The following is a 16,272-nucleotide window of genomic DNA, read 5'->3' on the forward strand; positions in this document are numbered from 1 at the left end:
GTACTGAAATGGCCAAAAACCCAACACACTTTCAAGGTGATTGAACCTAAGCACTTGCCAAAAACATCAGAATTAGGAGATACAACATGATTTGAAAACTGAGTGAAACTTGTGGTAAAGGAAGAAGCACAAGACAGCTGCTGCTGAGACACACAGACTCACACAAACAGAGGACCAGTTGTGTAGACAGAGAAATCTGAAAGGTGCTCACTGTCGTTGGTGCATTTACTTTCAATCTAAAGTGACTGTTGTAATGTTCCTCTGCTTCTTCTTCTTAATTCCTACTGTCTGTCATCCCAAATAAATATTTCTTCTTCTTCTTTTCCCCCCTTACAGTGGCTTCTGCCTGTATGACACGCCTGTCTCGATCCCGCACAGCCTCCCTGTCCAGCTCCTATTCTATTGATGGAACACGATCTCGTTCCCGCACCCTGTCCCAGGGCAGTGAGGCCGGCCAGGTGGCTTCAAGCCCCTCCCAGACCATGGAGGTTTCCTGTTAGAGAGGACCCCCTCCTGGACACTGCCAGGAACTGCAGTGAGTCCTCCTCGGATCTGATCTACTGTACCAACGTGACAATGTTAGCCATCTCAAAGGAAGGAAACTGCATTACTACACAAGAGTTACTCACAAGAGGCATTTTAAAGATCAACGATCAAAGAAATGTTATTTTTTATTGTTTCTCTTTTGTTTGTTTTTATTTTCTTTTTTGTTTGTTTATTTTTGGGTGTTAATAGCTCTGTGTGGACTTCAGAATAGGTCTGGACAGATTGACCATTCAGTGATACACATTATATGACATTTTTATGAGGATGACAAAGCTTCTTATTTGTAGACTCCGACTCCTATTCATCCCTAATCAGGCAGACATTTTCTTTTAAAACCATTGCCTTTCTTGATGAATACATACTCTGAGTCTGAGTTTATTTTTAATAGATGAAGTAACTGATTGATTGATTGATTGATTGAATAATTAATGGAGGTACTGCACTTACGTTTGCTGCCTCACAAATCTACAGCCCATGATTCAAAGCCCGGCTTGATCACCGTCTCTTTAGAGTTTGCATGTTCTCCCTCTGTGCATGTGGGTGTTTTTCCGGGTGGTCCTTTTTTTTTCTTTTTCTAAATCCCATAAATGTGCATGTTAACCGAACTGGCCTGGTGTGAGTAGATTGCCCTGCATTGGACTTGTGTCTTGGTTCAGGGTCGACTCCTACCTAGCGCTTAGTAATCTAAATATGCTACGTTCCCCTGTTCAGAAAATTAAATTAAGCAATCAATCAATTAAATAATTTTCCAGGCATAAAAGAAAGTAAATTTTACAAAGTCTCCAGTTAAAAAAAAAAAAAATGCAGACCTATTCTAAATTTTGCCACAAGAGTTTTAAACACTTTTTTTATAACAACAATAATAATATTGGTAGTGATTAAAATTAAATAATAAAAATAATAATGATTAAATATTATAACTATAATAATTAATAAAATGTAATTTTCATGCTCCTTGCTCTTTTTAAATCTAACTTTTTTGGCAACAAAATGGTGCATATACATACGTAAATATATATATATTTTTTCAACCAGAAATGTGGCATGTTCATTTACATTAACTTTACTTTTATTGTTTGTTTCTTGGAAGCATTCGGCCCTTTTTTATTTCCCCTATTTATCTCTCTCACTCTCTGTTTCTCTCGCTCTCCCACATTCTGTCTCTATAAATGCATGCCATGTTATTTCTTTTTTTTTTTTATTAATCCAGGCATAATTAACATAAAGTTAAAAATGAAGCATAGAACTGGGGTTTTGGTTTTTGACATTGGACTATTAAAAATAAAACCTAAATGATTAGTGCTTCCATTATATTTTGTATGCTTATTACAAGGGGGAGATCAAGTGTAGAGCAACTTTGTGTCATTTTTATATATGTGTCTACATATAGTCTTCTCCCCATGGTCTGGTTTGTCTGTCTGTACGTTTGCTCACCGAATTTGGCCTTTAAGGGGAGCTGCCAGTGGAGGGGGGGGGGAGCATTCTAAGGTATTGGATTAAAAAACCACGCATGTGACACAGTCAGATCACAGGTCAAAGAAGATCCAACTCCTTATAAAATCCGGGCTTCTTTATTTTAGTTTAGAAAATGTTTTCCTGTTGTGGCATGGAAACATGTACATTGAAGGCAGTTTTTCGAATTTTTGCGGCTCACCTCTTCTTCTATGGAGTTTCCAGTTTTGAGGATATGTTCAACAAGGCTCACTAGCCTGTAAATGTCCCCTTCAAATGTATAGTCAAAATGCAGCAGTCGGGACTAATCAATCTTTATTTTATCCAGCACACACTTTCAAAGTTTAACTAAGTGAATAATCATGAGGAGATGAACACGTATAAACAACAGGGTAACATTTGAAGGCCACTTCATTTCAGACCACCATGCAGATGCGCCTATGGCAGATCACCTGCTGTTTTCGTGCAGCTTTTTATTTCTGTTCATATTCTGTTGGTATTTAAAGGATTTTTTAAAATTTGTTTATATTTCTGTTAGATAATCAAATAATGAGTCTCTGCTCTTTTCCTCCCTTCTTACTCATTACTTTTTAGGCTGTATCTTTTAAGAGCCCCATTGGTGGGTTAAATGGAGCGCTCCACTTTACACACTCTTAATTTGTCATCATCAGCATCACTTTTGCTTTCTTCCTTTCACAAATCCATCTTAACAAGAGAATCGATGAAGGCAAGCAATTTTAGGAAATGAATTGCCATATGTAGGTGAGAAGTGGTCCAAAGTGATTGTCTGCACTTTAACTGCACCGAGAACCTTTAGCAGACTACTTTCTAATTGTATTTTTCTTAACTTTCAATACAGAACTATAATATTAAACTTTGTATTCACCTGATTCATGTTATTACTTTTTCCTTATTATCCCCATCTAATGTAGAACGTCACTTTCTCTGGTCCACCATATGAGCATTTCCTTTCCATGCAAGTTTTTATTTTTTCTTCCTTATTGTTTCTGACAATAGAGCTACAACAAGCTAACAAAATCCATATATTTGTTTTTAATAATCCAATAACCTGAAGCAGATTTTCAACACAAATCCTGACATTCATTATAGCAAACCAGAGATAACACTTTGAAATTTGAGACATGTCAATGTCAGTACTTATGTGTAACTTATAACCTTGTTCTGAAAAATGTCCTGCTGTGACTGTACATACTCGACAAATATACAGTATGTGTGTAGCCCCTTTCTTGTGAAATTGAACCTCGTTACTAAAAGAGGACCAGAAAACTCATGATCTAAAAGTTACTAATATTAATAAATGAAACTTAACAGTTTAATATTGGAATGTGTCTTGAATCTTATTGTTTAAGAAATGCACCATTTCTTTCTACTTACATTCTATCCGCTTGACTTAATGATAGCTTATGATTGCAACGAACAAAACAGTCTACATAGTACCAACAGGTATTTCTGGAGATGTCCTGAGACATTCAACACATATCATTTTTCCCGTGTGTTCTGGGTGGGCCTGTAGGAATTCTCCAAGTAGAGTGTTCCCAATACACTTCCGATGGCAGGTATCAATGGGACATCCTCATTATATACCCAAATCACTTCAGCTAGCTAAATATGGAGAGGTAGTAATTCTCCTAAGTCTGTCTCAAAAGTGTTAGCCCAGCAGCTCAGCCCCAAAATGCAATGTGAAGTCAGCGATGTAGGCTCCCCATCGGTAAGGCACTAGGTGGTGGGCACATGTGATGGCTTAAGCAAAATGGACTTAGGCATGCTAGACATTAACAATGGTAACCTGCTTTTGGAATGTGAAATTTAAATGAATGCTTGCTTTCACTCGTCACTTGTATATTTTTGATTTAAAGTTTGGAGTCCACCAGTGTGAACAGTCTGCATTTAGAATCAGTTTTCTTATACAACTGTGCAATCAATTTGAAGAAATCCTCCCATAATAAAAATATAAAGTTGCCCTTTGAGCCCCGATGCTGTACACTAGGGACTTTTTTCGTGCTCATTCACCAACTGAAATATAAAGATGTACTGTACTGTATGTTTTAAGAACTAAGGTAACAAATGAGAATAGAATATTCATTTTAATAAAATAAGTTATTTAAACAAATAAAAGGATGTAATTTAAATACACATGCACCATACCCAGACAGTAACTGAAAATTTTTGTATTAAAAAAACATAGTAGTAACTGAAGAATCCCTGTTTCTAGATATTTTGGTCTGAAGGTTTTATTTGGGTCCACCATATTATCTTCACTGCATCTACTGTAGGTCTAGCTATGCACTACATTTAAATGTCTAGCATTGCAAAACCCAATATTGTGTTTTTCCAATTTGTAATTCTCATTAAAGTAAGCCATCTTTTGAACGGCTAGTAAGTTCAAGATAATGCTGCCTAATACAGTCCCGATAAAAGTACTAACATAATTGAGTTTATATGTTCTCAATTTGGGTGGCCGAAGAAAAACCCAATGCAGATTTGACAAAAAGTTCACACGGCTGGTCTATGCGCAGGTTCAGAGTTATGTGAGCTGGGTGGTTTGTGTTGCTACAAGTCATGTGGTATGTTTCAGCTGAATTTTGGCTGTTGATTTTGCTTTCAGCATTCCATGTTTTGGCTGTCCTGGATGTACTGAAGAACTGATAAGGATCTAGTGATCACCGTTGCCGGTGTATTAAACTGAAAGTGCTGGAAGTTCAGTCTAATAGGCCAAATATACTGAATAAGGCTTTGTGGGACGGTTAATACAGATATACAAGCCATTAACCAAAATATTATTTGCACCGATAGCATGTGAGGTTCAAATAAGATTTCCAACTCTCTGAATTGAACTGAGGCAACATCACCTGATGCAGGATATCATGCATGCTTAGGCCTAGTCTTATTCTTTTCTCTTAAAAAGTGTTTTACAGTATTAACTATGAAACATGGGAGTATTGGCAAACCTACCATGATCCTGATGGCCTTTATAATTTGAACAGGAAACAAGAAATAATTTACTCAGAAGACACTTATAGATTCTTGTTGAATTCTGTAGCACAGCGGTTCTCAAACTGGGGTCTGAAGTGGCTTCGGTGGACCGTGAGAAACGATTGCATATTTATACTATTTATACTTTTATAATTATTAACCTTTACCATCCGAGGGGAAGTAAGTGACTGAGCTCTGTCGTTACCCCCACCACCTAGACCCGACCACTAATCCGCTGTTCCATTATTCGCTGCCACGCATTGTTTTCTCACCGTTATCACTCGGCACAAACCAGCCCTTATTATTTTTATCATAATCAAAAATTATCGATTCTTTCGCAGAATCAAAACATTCGCGAACTGTTTTTGTATATTTTAGAAGCAAATAAGAGCACTAAAGGTGGATACAGATAAACAACATATTTTACATTTTTTTTTTGGTTTTAAGTGGTGAAATTGCCCGCTCAACGCAAATGAAGTAAAAATGTTCATAATGCGACAAATTCAAAATAAAGCGATTGCTAAGAGGCGGTTTAAAAAAATCAACGAAGAAAGAAGTCTTGATGATCTGGTCGTTCCATTGATTTTGTTTTGAATATAATTTTGCATGTTGGATGTTGCAAAGATGGCTCTAAGAGTGCTGATTCCATTCACAACCACCTATGAGTGCGAGACGGCTTTTTCCACACTACTTACTATCAAAACAAAATCTCAAAACAGATTAGACGTGACAAATGATATGAGAGTTGCGCTGGCCAAAACAAAGCCAAACACAGAAGAACTGGTTAAGGCAAAGCAGATGCATCCATCCCATTCAAATTTTAACTAATATTTTCTGAGTAAATAATTGTTTGTCAAAAAATGTTTTATTCACAGCAGCCTGCAGTGCCGCATAGTGGGTATGTGGCACCCTTGTGCAAAGTATTTGGTGCCCCCAATTTTCTTGAAATAATATTGATTTTTTAATTTTTAATAAAAGGGTCTGCGAGCCATCGAACAATTTTTAAAGGGACCGCCACGCAAGAAATTATGAAGACGTTTGAGAACCGCTGCTGTAGCATATTGCCATTGCAAAGTTCAAGTCCTACGTCATGTTGTAACAAACTAATGTTGAAGAACATAGCTGTTTTCCCAGTGGAAAATAAAGGAAACTCCAGTTTCATCTCATCACACACGGTATTAATATTGAGACAAAAGCACTGCAAAATTCTTGTTACCTTTATTTAAATAAGATATCGTTCAAAATGGCACTCTCACATCTGAAAAGCAGACTCTGCACTAGCAGAAAAATGCTTAGCTGATGATGAAGAATGATGATCTGAGATGTTGAAGGAAATCAGGAAAACTTGAGAGTTTCCTCCAGGCGTGGTTCCCTCCAACTTATTCTGAGTTTTGTCTCAGAGTTTCAATCCAACCTTAATGCTGTAGTGTGAAATGTGAAATTTGTGGCCAACAACTTGATTGACATACCTGGGGAGAACACTAGTCTGTGTGGTTTATTAGGATGAAGATGTGTGCTTTGCCATAATGTATTGTGATGTCCTGTGTTGTCTTGTCTGTCTTTGAATGCCACCCCCCAACACTACCCCCACCACCCCACACATAATGTTTTTGTTGTTTTTCTATTAGATACAATTGCAGGAGAGCTGATTCAGACTGTAAAGAGGGAGACATTTGACTTTGTGAAAGTAATGTTGCTACTAAAACATTAATTTTGCAGTTTTATCACTAAGGGCTAAATATACATTTTCCTGTTTAATTCTGTGGCAAGAAATGTTAGGTTTGAAAGCCATCAAGGAGATACAGTATAGTATGTATTAATAGTATTATTTCTAAATGGAAAGCTGGGACTCCCGTGGAGCTCATTTTAACATTGTTCATGTTTTAACATTGACATGCTGGACTTGTAGGAAGCTTACAACCAGTAAACTATTGCCAGTTATCTTAATGTCAGGTGGCAACTGAGGGGTGTTTCGCCCTTTTTGGTGATTTGCAACAGCCTGTTTATTAGAACGGAAATAAGGAATTGTTACAGAATTTTTTTTTTGTTTCTATAATTCATTAACTGTGTGGAAAGAAAACTGTAATGAGAATTTACAATACTTTGCTGTCTTTACACTTAAAAACACAACAAATATATTAACAAGAACAACAAATTCCTAAACATGGTTATAGTTCTTTGCAGTATGTTCAACATCACAAAAGCATATTTGTTTATTTAGAATATTTGAAGAATTCTTTAAATCCTGATATTACTGTTGCAGGCTCAATGTCAATGTTGTAGACTCCCTAATGCTACTTTTACTTTTGTCTGTGTGTGTTTATAATGATTGCATTAATTGGGTGATAAAATGTATATTTTACTCTGAAATGTTCTGATTACAGTCTTATCTTTGAAATAAAATTTAGCTTTATGAAAAGCTTAATTAGGGATGGTGCTACCACACAGCTTCAGGGACCTTGATTCCCAGCCAAGTAGCTGCCTGTGTGGAGTTTGCATGTTTTCTGCTCTGATTTCCTCCCACATCCCAAAGACATGCTTGTTACATTTGCTGATGACCTTAAGTGGCCCGGTATGATTGAGGGTTGTAGTAAGTAGTAGACTGGTGTTTCATTTAGGCTTAGCTACTGCTTTGTGCCCAGTTTGGCTGTGATAGTGTGTTTAGAAAGTAGAGTGACATACTTTAGTATCTGATTGTTGTGCTTTGTCATTAATGTTCCATATGACTACACAATTCAGACATGACAGGAAATTACTTCATGGTAATTTCTTGAGGCCGATTTCATTATTAAACATTGAGATAAAATAACATTTATATAGTAACTACAGTACATTTGAAAGTATAAGCTGGAATTTTGTGAATTTAAATAATTGAGATTCCAAAAATAAAGGCTCCAGACAGTTTTTTTTTCTAGACAGAATAAGTAATATTTCCATTTTCAGAAAGTCAGTACAATTTGGTTCCACGGGTATAGTCTTAGGCAAGATCATCTGCATTATGGAAAGTTATCTTTCATATGTCATCACGCCTATGACATTGGCGATTTACACAGTTGTTTATGGTGCATCATATTGGAGGCAGATGAATACAGTATCCATCAGTAATCTACACGATCTATAAAACATGGACATTTTTATAAATAAATATTGCGAGAGCATCCAACTCCACCCTTTAAACTTTTGTATGTCCACACTGCTACATTTTTGTTTAAAAACAGTCATTACTCTCCGTTTTCGCCTTACGTCCACACTCCCCAGCGTTTTCAAAACCCCCTCCAGCACCATATACTTCTAAAAATGCCAGCTTAGCATTACAACGTGAATGGCTGAAAACACAGACTCCGATTGCACATTGATTTGTTTGTGCTTGTTATGTAGCCTTTTCCCCAATTGGATCCTGTCCATTACAACAACTCACTCCCTGATGGATCACCTTTCTTTGAAGAAAACCATATTCCAACATAGGGGACAAAGAAAGGTTACTTTCCATGGTTCTTGTTGTCCTGCATACCTGTATGCACCTAAATTGAATTTTGTACATTTTGAATGCTGCATACATCCACAAAAGGCAAATACTTTACTAGGCAATATAGTTTTGTAATACATGCCATGGCCAGCAGCAGTTCCATCCCTTCAAGGATTTTTCTGCCTTTGCGGGCATGTCCAATATAGGCGAACATCTGCGTGGTATGCAGTTTTGGTCCTTTTTATATGGCCCTTAAGTATTATTATGCTTTTCATAAACGATGTGAAAACGCTAGGGTGGACAAAGATAATTTTTGTTTAAAACCACGGTTGTTAAATGAAAATGTAGTAGTGTGGATGTAACCTTAATTAAATGAGCAGCATATCTGTCCATTAGAAATCTCTTCATAATGGCATGGGTTACGCTGCAGATATTTTACGATTACGATGTACAAAAAGGTGTCACTTAGTTTCAGCTTCAAATAAATTTAATTTATGAGTTGTTGTCTTATCTTTCTGATTTAAAGCATGTTTCTAATCCTTTCTTTTTTATTTGAATTTAGAGTATTTTCTCAATATTTATTGATTAAAAGCATTTTAACTAAAAAGAATAGGCACATGTAGAATGTATACAGTGAGAATTGGATAAAAAAAATCTACAACCTTAAATTGTTCACATACTCATTGATTCATTTTTCTTCATCAATACAATTATAAGCCATGTTTCCAAACAATTCTGTGAACAATTACTCAGCCTATGAGAACATGTAATATATTTTATTCATGGAAAATCAATTGCTTTAAGAAAACAAGAAAGGCAGTTCTAAGCAACAATGCTCTATTGTGATGAGCTTCTCAAGCCTTTCAGAGCAGAAGATTTAACCTTCACAGTTCTACTTTCTTTAAGACTAAGGCTGAATTCTTAATGACTAGCATAAAGTATTCACTAAATCTGTCCAGTCTAAGAAGTTTAGTGAAGTTAGAAGCAAAGAAAAATTAGGGTCAGATAGTCAGAACAATTCAAATGCCGTCTGTGTGACTGCATTGGAACATATTAATTCACGCTCACCTACAGTATTTAGTTTGCATTATTATTATTAACCCCATTTCTAGCATTGAGATTAATGTGGACTGGGGTGTCAGCCATTCTTTACATTTCCACCTTTCAAAATTCTGACATTTTTTTTCTTTTTCTTTGCTTACTACATCAGTGTGATCGCTGAAGTGCCTTATACTGATTAAGAAGCTGCTTGATCTGTGAAATGAATACAACAGTAGATCCAATCACGTAACAGCAGTACAAATATCAAATAATTAATAGGTAATAAAAATTATGTACATGAGGACATTTCTTTGAAACAATCATAATATTTAATTTGCACTTTCAAGATATTTTTCATATATACTGAAATTGAACATCACCCAATTGAAAAAGGGGATATTACTGTTAAGGTCACATTCAAACAGAAATACCAATCAAATGATCAAAAGCCATCAAAATTGTATACCAAAGAAAATTAAGCAGAAGGGGCATTTGTCTGGAATATTTTAGGTGTGTAAAAGCAAAGAATATATCTACAAATATTCCAAAACACGCAAATTGTTTTTCTCTTACTGATGGATTGGCACTCGATTATAAGTGCTTCAAACATTTTTTCCTTTATACATATGCACAGTGTTACCTATTTTTGCCCTGAATTTGCTTAATGTCCTTTTCCTAATAATTGTCAGGAGCCTAAAAAACAGAATGAGATACAGGGATGTGGTATTGAGTGGGCATGGGATGGCCAATGCCGACCCAAAGCGTCATCTGTTCACTCAATGAGAAAGAAAAATCAGCAAATATAAAGTTTTACATTTTTTTAGCATTTATTGACCACCCCTGGATTGACATCCTAGTAACGCCACCAAGGGGTTGGCACAGTGACACGTTTATCGACCCTGCTTCACAGCTCTGGAGACTTCGGTTTCATTCTACAAACAAGGTTTACGGTTTGTGTGGAGGTCTCTGACATCTGCAAGGTTTTTTTCCAGGTACATTTCCAGCTGCATCCTCAAGAGGTGAATACTCATGTAAAGACCCTATATATACACGAGCATATCCTCCCATCCACACATAGGGAATACCTTACACCCAGTGCTGCTAGACTAGGCCCAGGCTCCCTATCAGGAGTAAAATGAAAGAATCAGTTAATTTAATCATTTATTTAAACATATTTTGAAGGGAACCTTGTCCCATTTTTACACATAGACTTATATTTCTTAGAGACTCCATACTGCTTTATACTATATTTTAATAAGCTTAAGTTGCATCTCTCCATTCCATAATAGCCCATTCAATATCAAAAACCATCTTGTCTTATAAGCACATTCTTCCCATTCCCTTGGCTGTATTAGACATTGGAAATTAACTTCTGACACAATGTTTGTTCAGAACCTTACATTTTATGTTTGCTTATGTACTGTATTTCAGACATAGAAGGTAATGATATTTCAAACAAAATTTTCAATATGGCTGTATTATTTGGATTTGATGACAGTAACTAATACATCAATGCACAAATTTTAATACGGCTGAATCATTTGGATCTGATGACATCCATTAATATATCAGTACACAGCTTTCAATGTGGCTGTATTGCTTGGATTTGATGACAGCAATATAAAGTAGCACTGCTACAAACTAGCTGTGGAAATGAACAGATAGCTGCCCTTTTCAAATATTTATTCTTTATTGACGAGTGACAATTAAATAACTTTTTTCCAAAACATAACACGGATATTTAATACATCATATACAGCACAGTACACTGAGACATATGCATGTTTTATTTCACTTAAGAAGAGAAAAATGCTAAGAATGAAAAATTAAATAAAAAAGCAGCCTCACTCTAGTTACGACAACAGCAAATGAAGGCAGGTAAAACTAACGGCCAGTTGTTAGTTCTGTTATCTGTGTGCTTCCTGGAAAGAAGAGATGAGATATTCATTAGAAAGTGCTATTTTGATTGGGGAGCTGTAGGCTCATACACATTGTAAAAGTTAATATGTGCGGGATTGAGGGAACAATATTGAATTAAATGTTTAAATATAATATAGTAATAATTAAATATTGAATTAAATTACATGTTGAGTGTTCCTGCAAAACTTATCTTCTGTTCATACTCGGAGGTTATCACCAGCATTGCAAATTGTACAGAAAGGACCCCCTCCTGAGTCGATGCAACAAGTGTCACGGCATAAAGGCTGAGGTGTGTGGTCATGAGATGTTAGGGTGCGCTGCTGCCGGTGGTAGAGACCACTTCAGGACAGCCCTTAAAAGAATCAGTTACCTTCTCTTAATAACATTCTCAAATAACAACAAAGTGACTTTTACAGTTTGTTATTCTTTTATTATAAATAAACTCTTAATAACACTGACAGTAAAACCAGGGTGCCACCTTGTAGAAACTATTTGGGTTATTGACTTAAAACTCCTGCCAAATGTTACAAAACGCCTTTGGCTACATCTACACCACTAGCTTTTCTTTTAAAAACACACACATTAGTCTCCATTTTCACCTTTTGTCTACACAACTGCTGTGTTTTTAACTTCTGAAAAATGAGACTTGTGAAAGTAGATATTACAATTTACAGTAGTCAAAGGGAATTAAAAGCAGTTTGCTACTTAATTAATGTTATTGTTTGAAACATTTTCTTTTTTGTTGGAAGAAATCAGTAGGGTTCAAATCTTACTGTTCATCAATGTCTTTAAATAGTTTAGATAGAAAATCCATTAGTTTAAAAAAATGTCAATGATCATTTGCTTAATTATATTGTTCTAGTAATTAGGAGATGAGGTGATGTTCATTTTTTTCTTGCTGTATTGTGTATTATTTTTATTGTGTGATAAGAATGTTTTAATTCATTTTTCAGTGTTACTGTGCATTCCTCATTCTAACACATGCTTAATTGTATTTTTACATTTTGCTCAGATTTCAGTCAAACAAGGCAAGCCATCAAAAGGGCTGTTGCTCTCAAACAGAAGACATAAACCAAGCAGATTTACAGAGAGGGAGAGAGGGGGAGATCTAAAATCAAGTTGTCATAATGTCATGCTATTGCACCTTAACGAATGCCGTAATGCATATTAGAAATACTCCCTTTTTTATTGTAAATTTCGTACGAAGGAAATAGAAAAGTTGTCTTATTGACTAACTATCTAAACCCAAGGCTTCCTCCCAGTTGTTGAAACAAAAAGACCTGATTGAGTCAAAAATGTATATTTCACTTGCAATGCTGCACATGACTACTTTTTGTCAAATGCATCATTTATAGCAATAAGCATCTATCTGACAATCCTTCCCACCTGGGTAACGTTTAGCAAAGATGCCTCAGTTTTTTTTTGTGCTTTTCAGCAAATTATATAACGATTTCAATGTGTATCTGGTTCATGGTTTCATAAGCCTTCAAAGCAGATGGAATTTATTGAGCATCTCTTGAGATTGTTACAATAATTAGTTGAGCTGTGCTTGCCGGTGAATAAAGAAAGAAGTGTTAAAAAGTCAAGACTATAAATACCTCTGCAATCTGTTTCCTTCAGAATGACTGGAATATAAACACCATTAAGCCCCTTGATTACATTATAAGACTGTCAGGAATTAATTAATGTGTTCAACAACATGTTAAAAGAATGTTAAAATATTTTTTTAATCTTTAATAATGTAATATTACTCATGACGAATCGTTAGTTTAAACATGTGAGATGTGATGTTATAAATTGGTGGAACTGGACAGCTGTGGATTTCTCAAAAGTCCTCTCAGTTGCTTGTATATTAATCTTAACCTGTTTTAAATATTTTTTTCCCTCTTTTTTTAAATCACAAAGGAGTTTTGTGGCTGGGGTGGGGGGAGTGTGTCATTTTTGTACCATTTTTTGTGACTTGCATATCTGAATGGAGTAACCAATAGCAATCAATTTCCTGGCAACTGTGCACATTTTAGTATTAGCTACTAAATGAATCAATTGACTGTGTGATTAATCTGTGTACTAATAGCTACAATAAAATCTGAAAGGGAAAACAGGATTAAGAACCAGTTTTTTTTCTTTGTAACACTATATATAACATCTATGCGTGGAAGTCTGTCTATCTGTCTGTCCAGACCGGAAGTGCGAGGCTACAGCAATGAAGCTGAAAGAGCCAGCAAGGCGGCCCCAACTTAACAAGTCAGAGTCAAATTTGAATACCCACTGATAGACGAGGGGGCGAGCACGTCCGCAAAAGAAAACCGCCGACTCTGCATTTCAATTTTTCCCTTGTGACGATTTCAATAGTTTCTAGGAGCTTGGGCTTTTTACAGCACGGGCTTACACAGCTAGTGTGTATATATATATATATATATATATATATATATATATATATATATATATATATATATATATATATATATATATATATATATATATATATTATACAGTGAACTGCAGGGGGCACACCAGCTCTCTAAACCCAACGCAAACAGACACAAGGCACAAATCCAGCACAAGACACGCTTTTTATTGAGCTGTGGGAAACTCACAAGCGTTTCCCACCACAACCAACACAATATAATAATAAAGCACAATTAAGCACACAGTACTTTGCCTTCTTTTCTTTTTTTCTCTCTGTCTTCTTTCACCTCCACTCCTCCCAGCAAGCTTTGTCCTCTTTCTTCCCGACTCTGGTTCCTTGAACGGTGACAGCTGGCTCCTTTTATGTAACCAAGGGGTACTCCCAGGGTCCTGTAGGCTTGGTCTAGAAGCACTTCTGGGTAAGGGAGGTGCCCAATGAAGCAGTCCCCGGCAGCACCCCCAGAAACCAAACAGGGCAGAGTCAACAAACTCCAAGTCCAGAAAGTGTCCTCTGGAAATCCATGGTGCAGCTGCACCCCAGGGTAGCTGCCATCTAGCAACCCAGGTTGAGATAACCCCTGAGCCCGCTTTGTCCCCGTCTTTCCATGAAGACAGATAAGGGCGCTTGCCGTCCGCCACATACACACACTATTTTTCTTTTTATACTAACACACGTGTGCTTCTGCAACATCAAATGCACATCCATTTTCTATGAGAAAGCGTCCAATAATATGAAGGACATGCAACGTGCAGCCTTAGTAACAGACGCTTACTAGCAGTTGGTGGCCTGAGCATTATGTGTACTGCGGATGCCTCGGAAATGGGCATTGGGGAGCAGATAACAACAGCACCAGCACTTATTTCTTTAGTATATTTTCATACAATGTAGCTGAATTGTCTGCATGTTAAGAAAAAGTTGTAGGACAAAACCAAGTCAAATTAGAACTAGATAAGAATAAGAATAAATAAATGACATACTGAAAATAGTGGATAAGAATTACTCAATACACACTTACAACACACAGACTTTCCTCTAATAGAAAAGAAAAGAGTATTTATATTAGGGATGCAACAATACTGATACTGGCACTGGTTTGGGTCCAGCACAGTGCTAATGTATGTGTAAAAGTGCACTGATGTCTATAACTGATACTATTAACACGCACACGTGATTGTGTGAACATTAAGGAGCCAAAAACATGAGAACACAAAATATCTGCATTGTGGAATTTCTTTATAATTAATGGTGAAAACCAAAGTGTGGCAGACTATAAACTGTACGCTGCTAAAGTTGAAGAGGAGATATAAAAAACAAGTTCATCCAATCCAAGTAACCTGATTAAACATCTCAGATGTAAACATAAGAATGAGCTCGGTGAATTGGCCTCTGGCACCACACAGCATCAACCAACATTGCAGCAGAATCTAACATTGAGAGCAAAAATGTCAATTGATAACCTGCAGGAAGTGAAACTATTATAAGCTCTTGTCCAGTATATTGTTCTTGACGATCAACCACTGTCAGTTGTTGATGGGATTTCTAAGCCTGCTGAATGTGTTGGAACCCAAGTACAACATTCCAAGTCATAGCCACGTCACGGAGGTCATCTTACCAAGGATGCACGGGTGTATAAAAAAGCATGCTGGCAGCTTATTGCACAACATAACAGCTGGCAGCTTCACCACTGACATTTGGAGCAGCAGTGTCTGTCCATGTCTATCATCAGCTTAACTATACAGTGGGCAGATGAGAATTTCACTCTCCAGCGGGTTATGCTGCATGCAAAGCAGTTTTAAAGCTCCCATACAGGTCAAGCAATAGCAGATGCATTTTTTGAAATGCTTTGCACTTGGACCTTTCCAAAAAGCTGTCTAAACATTGTTGTCCCCTATAATGTCAAAAAGGTCATTGATGACACTGGGGTCCCAAGTCTCTCTCTCCTGTGTTGCTCATACCACTCCAGTTAGCAGTGGCAGAGGAAGTTTTTGCACAGCAAAGTGTTACTGATGTTGTGACAGTTGCACATTTTAAGCATTCCTCCTCAGTTTACTCCCGCCTAGAGGCCATTCAGCTACATCTCAACCGGCCACTTAAGAGACTCCAACAAGACAAGCGGATTCTTTGGACAGTCACTCATTGAGCAGAAACACCCTCGGAATATATGGACCTGAACACGAGCTCCCCAACAGCTTCTAACTTAACCAAAGGAATTTACTGGAGAAGACAGTGAGCATCGTACCTCCTTTCTAGAATCTGACCAGACAAGTGAGCCTGTCAGATGTTTTTTGTCTCAGAATTGATTCCTGTTGTTGCTGTATTACAGAGGTTGCTGGACAAAGAAACTGATGAAGACCATCGGATGAAAACAATGAAGAACACTTTGCATGCAGCTGTGCAGAGGCGTTTTCCAACATGGAGAAAACCCGCCATACTGCATCTCCAC

The 16,272-nt window shown here is 36.7% G+C and overlaps 1 protein-coding gene across 1 annotated transcript in view; it reads left to right on the plus strand.

The window, feature by feature from the left end:
- ndrg2 (NDRG family member 2) overlaps window positions 1-13,530 on the plus strand; it is a 333,932-nt gene extending 320,402 nt beyond the window's left edge. Inside the window, exon 16 of the mRNA XM_028793565.2 lies at window positions 337-13,530. Within this exon, the coding sequence (XP_028649398.1) occupies window positions 337-500 (164 nt within the window). The 3' untranslated portion in view covers window positions 501-13,530. The remainder of the gene's footprint in view (window positions 1-336) is intronic.
- Window positions 13,531-16,272: the final 2,742 nt, after the last annotated feature.

Source organism: Erpetoichthys calabaricus, chromosome 2 (genome assembly GCF_900747795.2).
Source record: "Erpetoichthys calabaricus chromosome 2, fErpCal1.3, whole genome shotgun sequence".
In the NCBI taxonomy this organism is placed as follows: domain Eukaryota; kingdom Metazoa; phylum Chordata; class Cladistia; order Polypteriformes; family Polypteridae; genus Erpetoichthys; species Erpetoichthys calabaricus.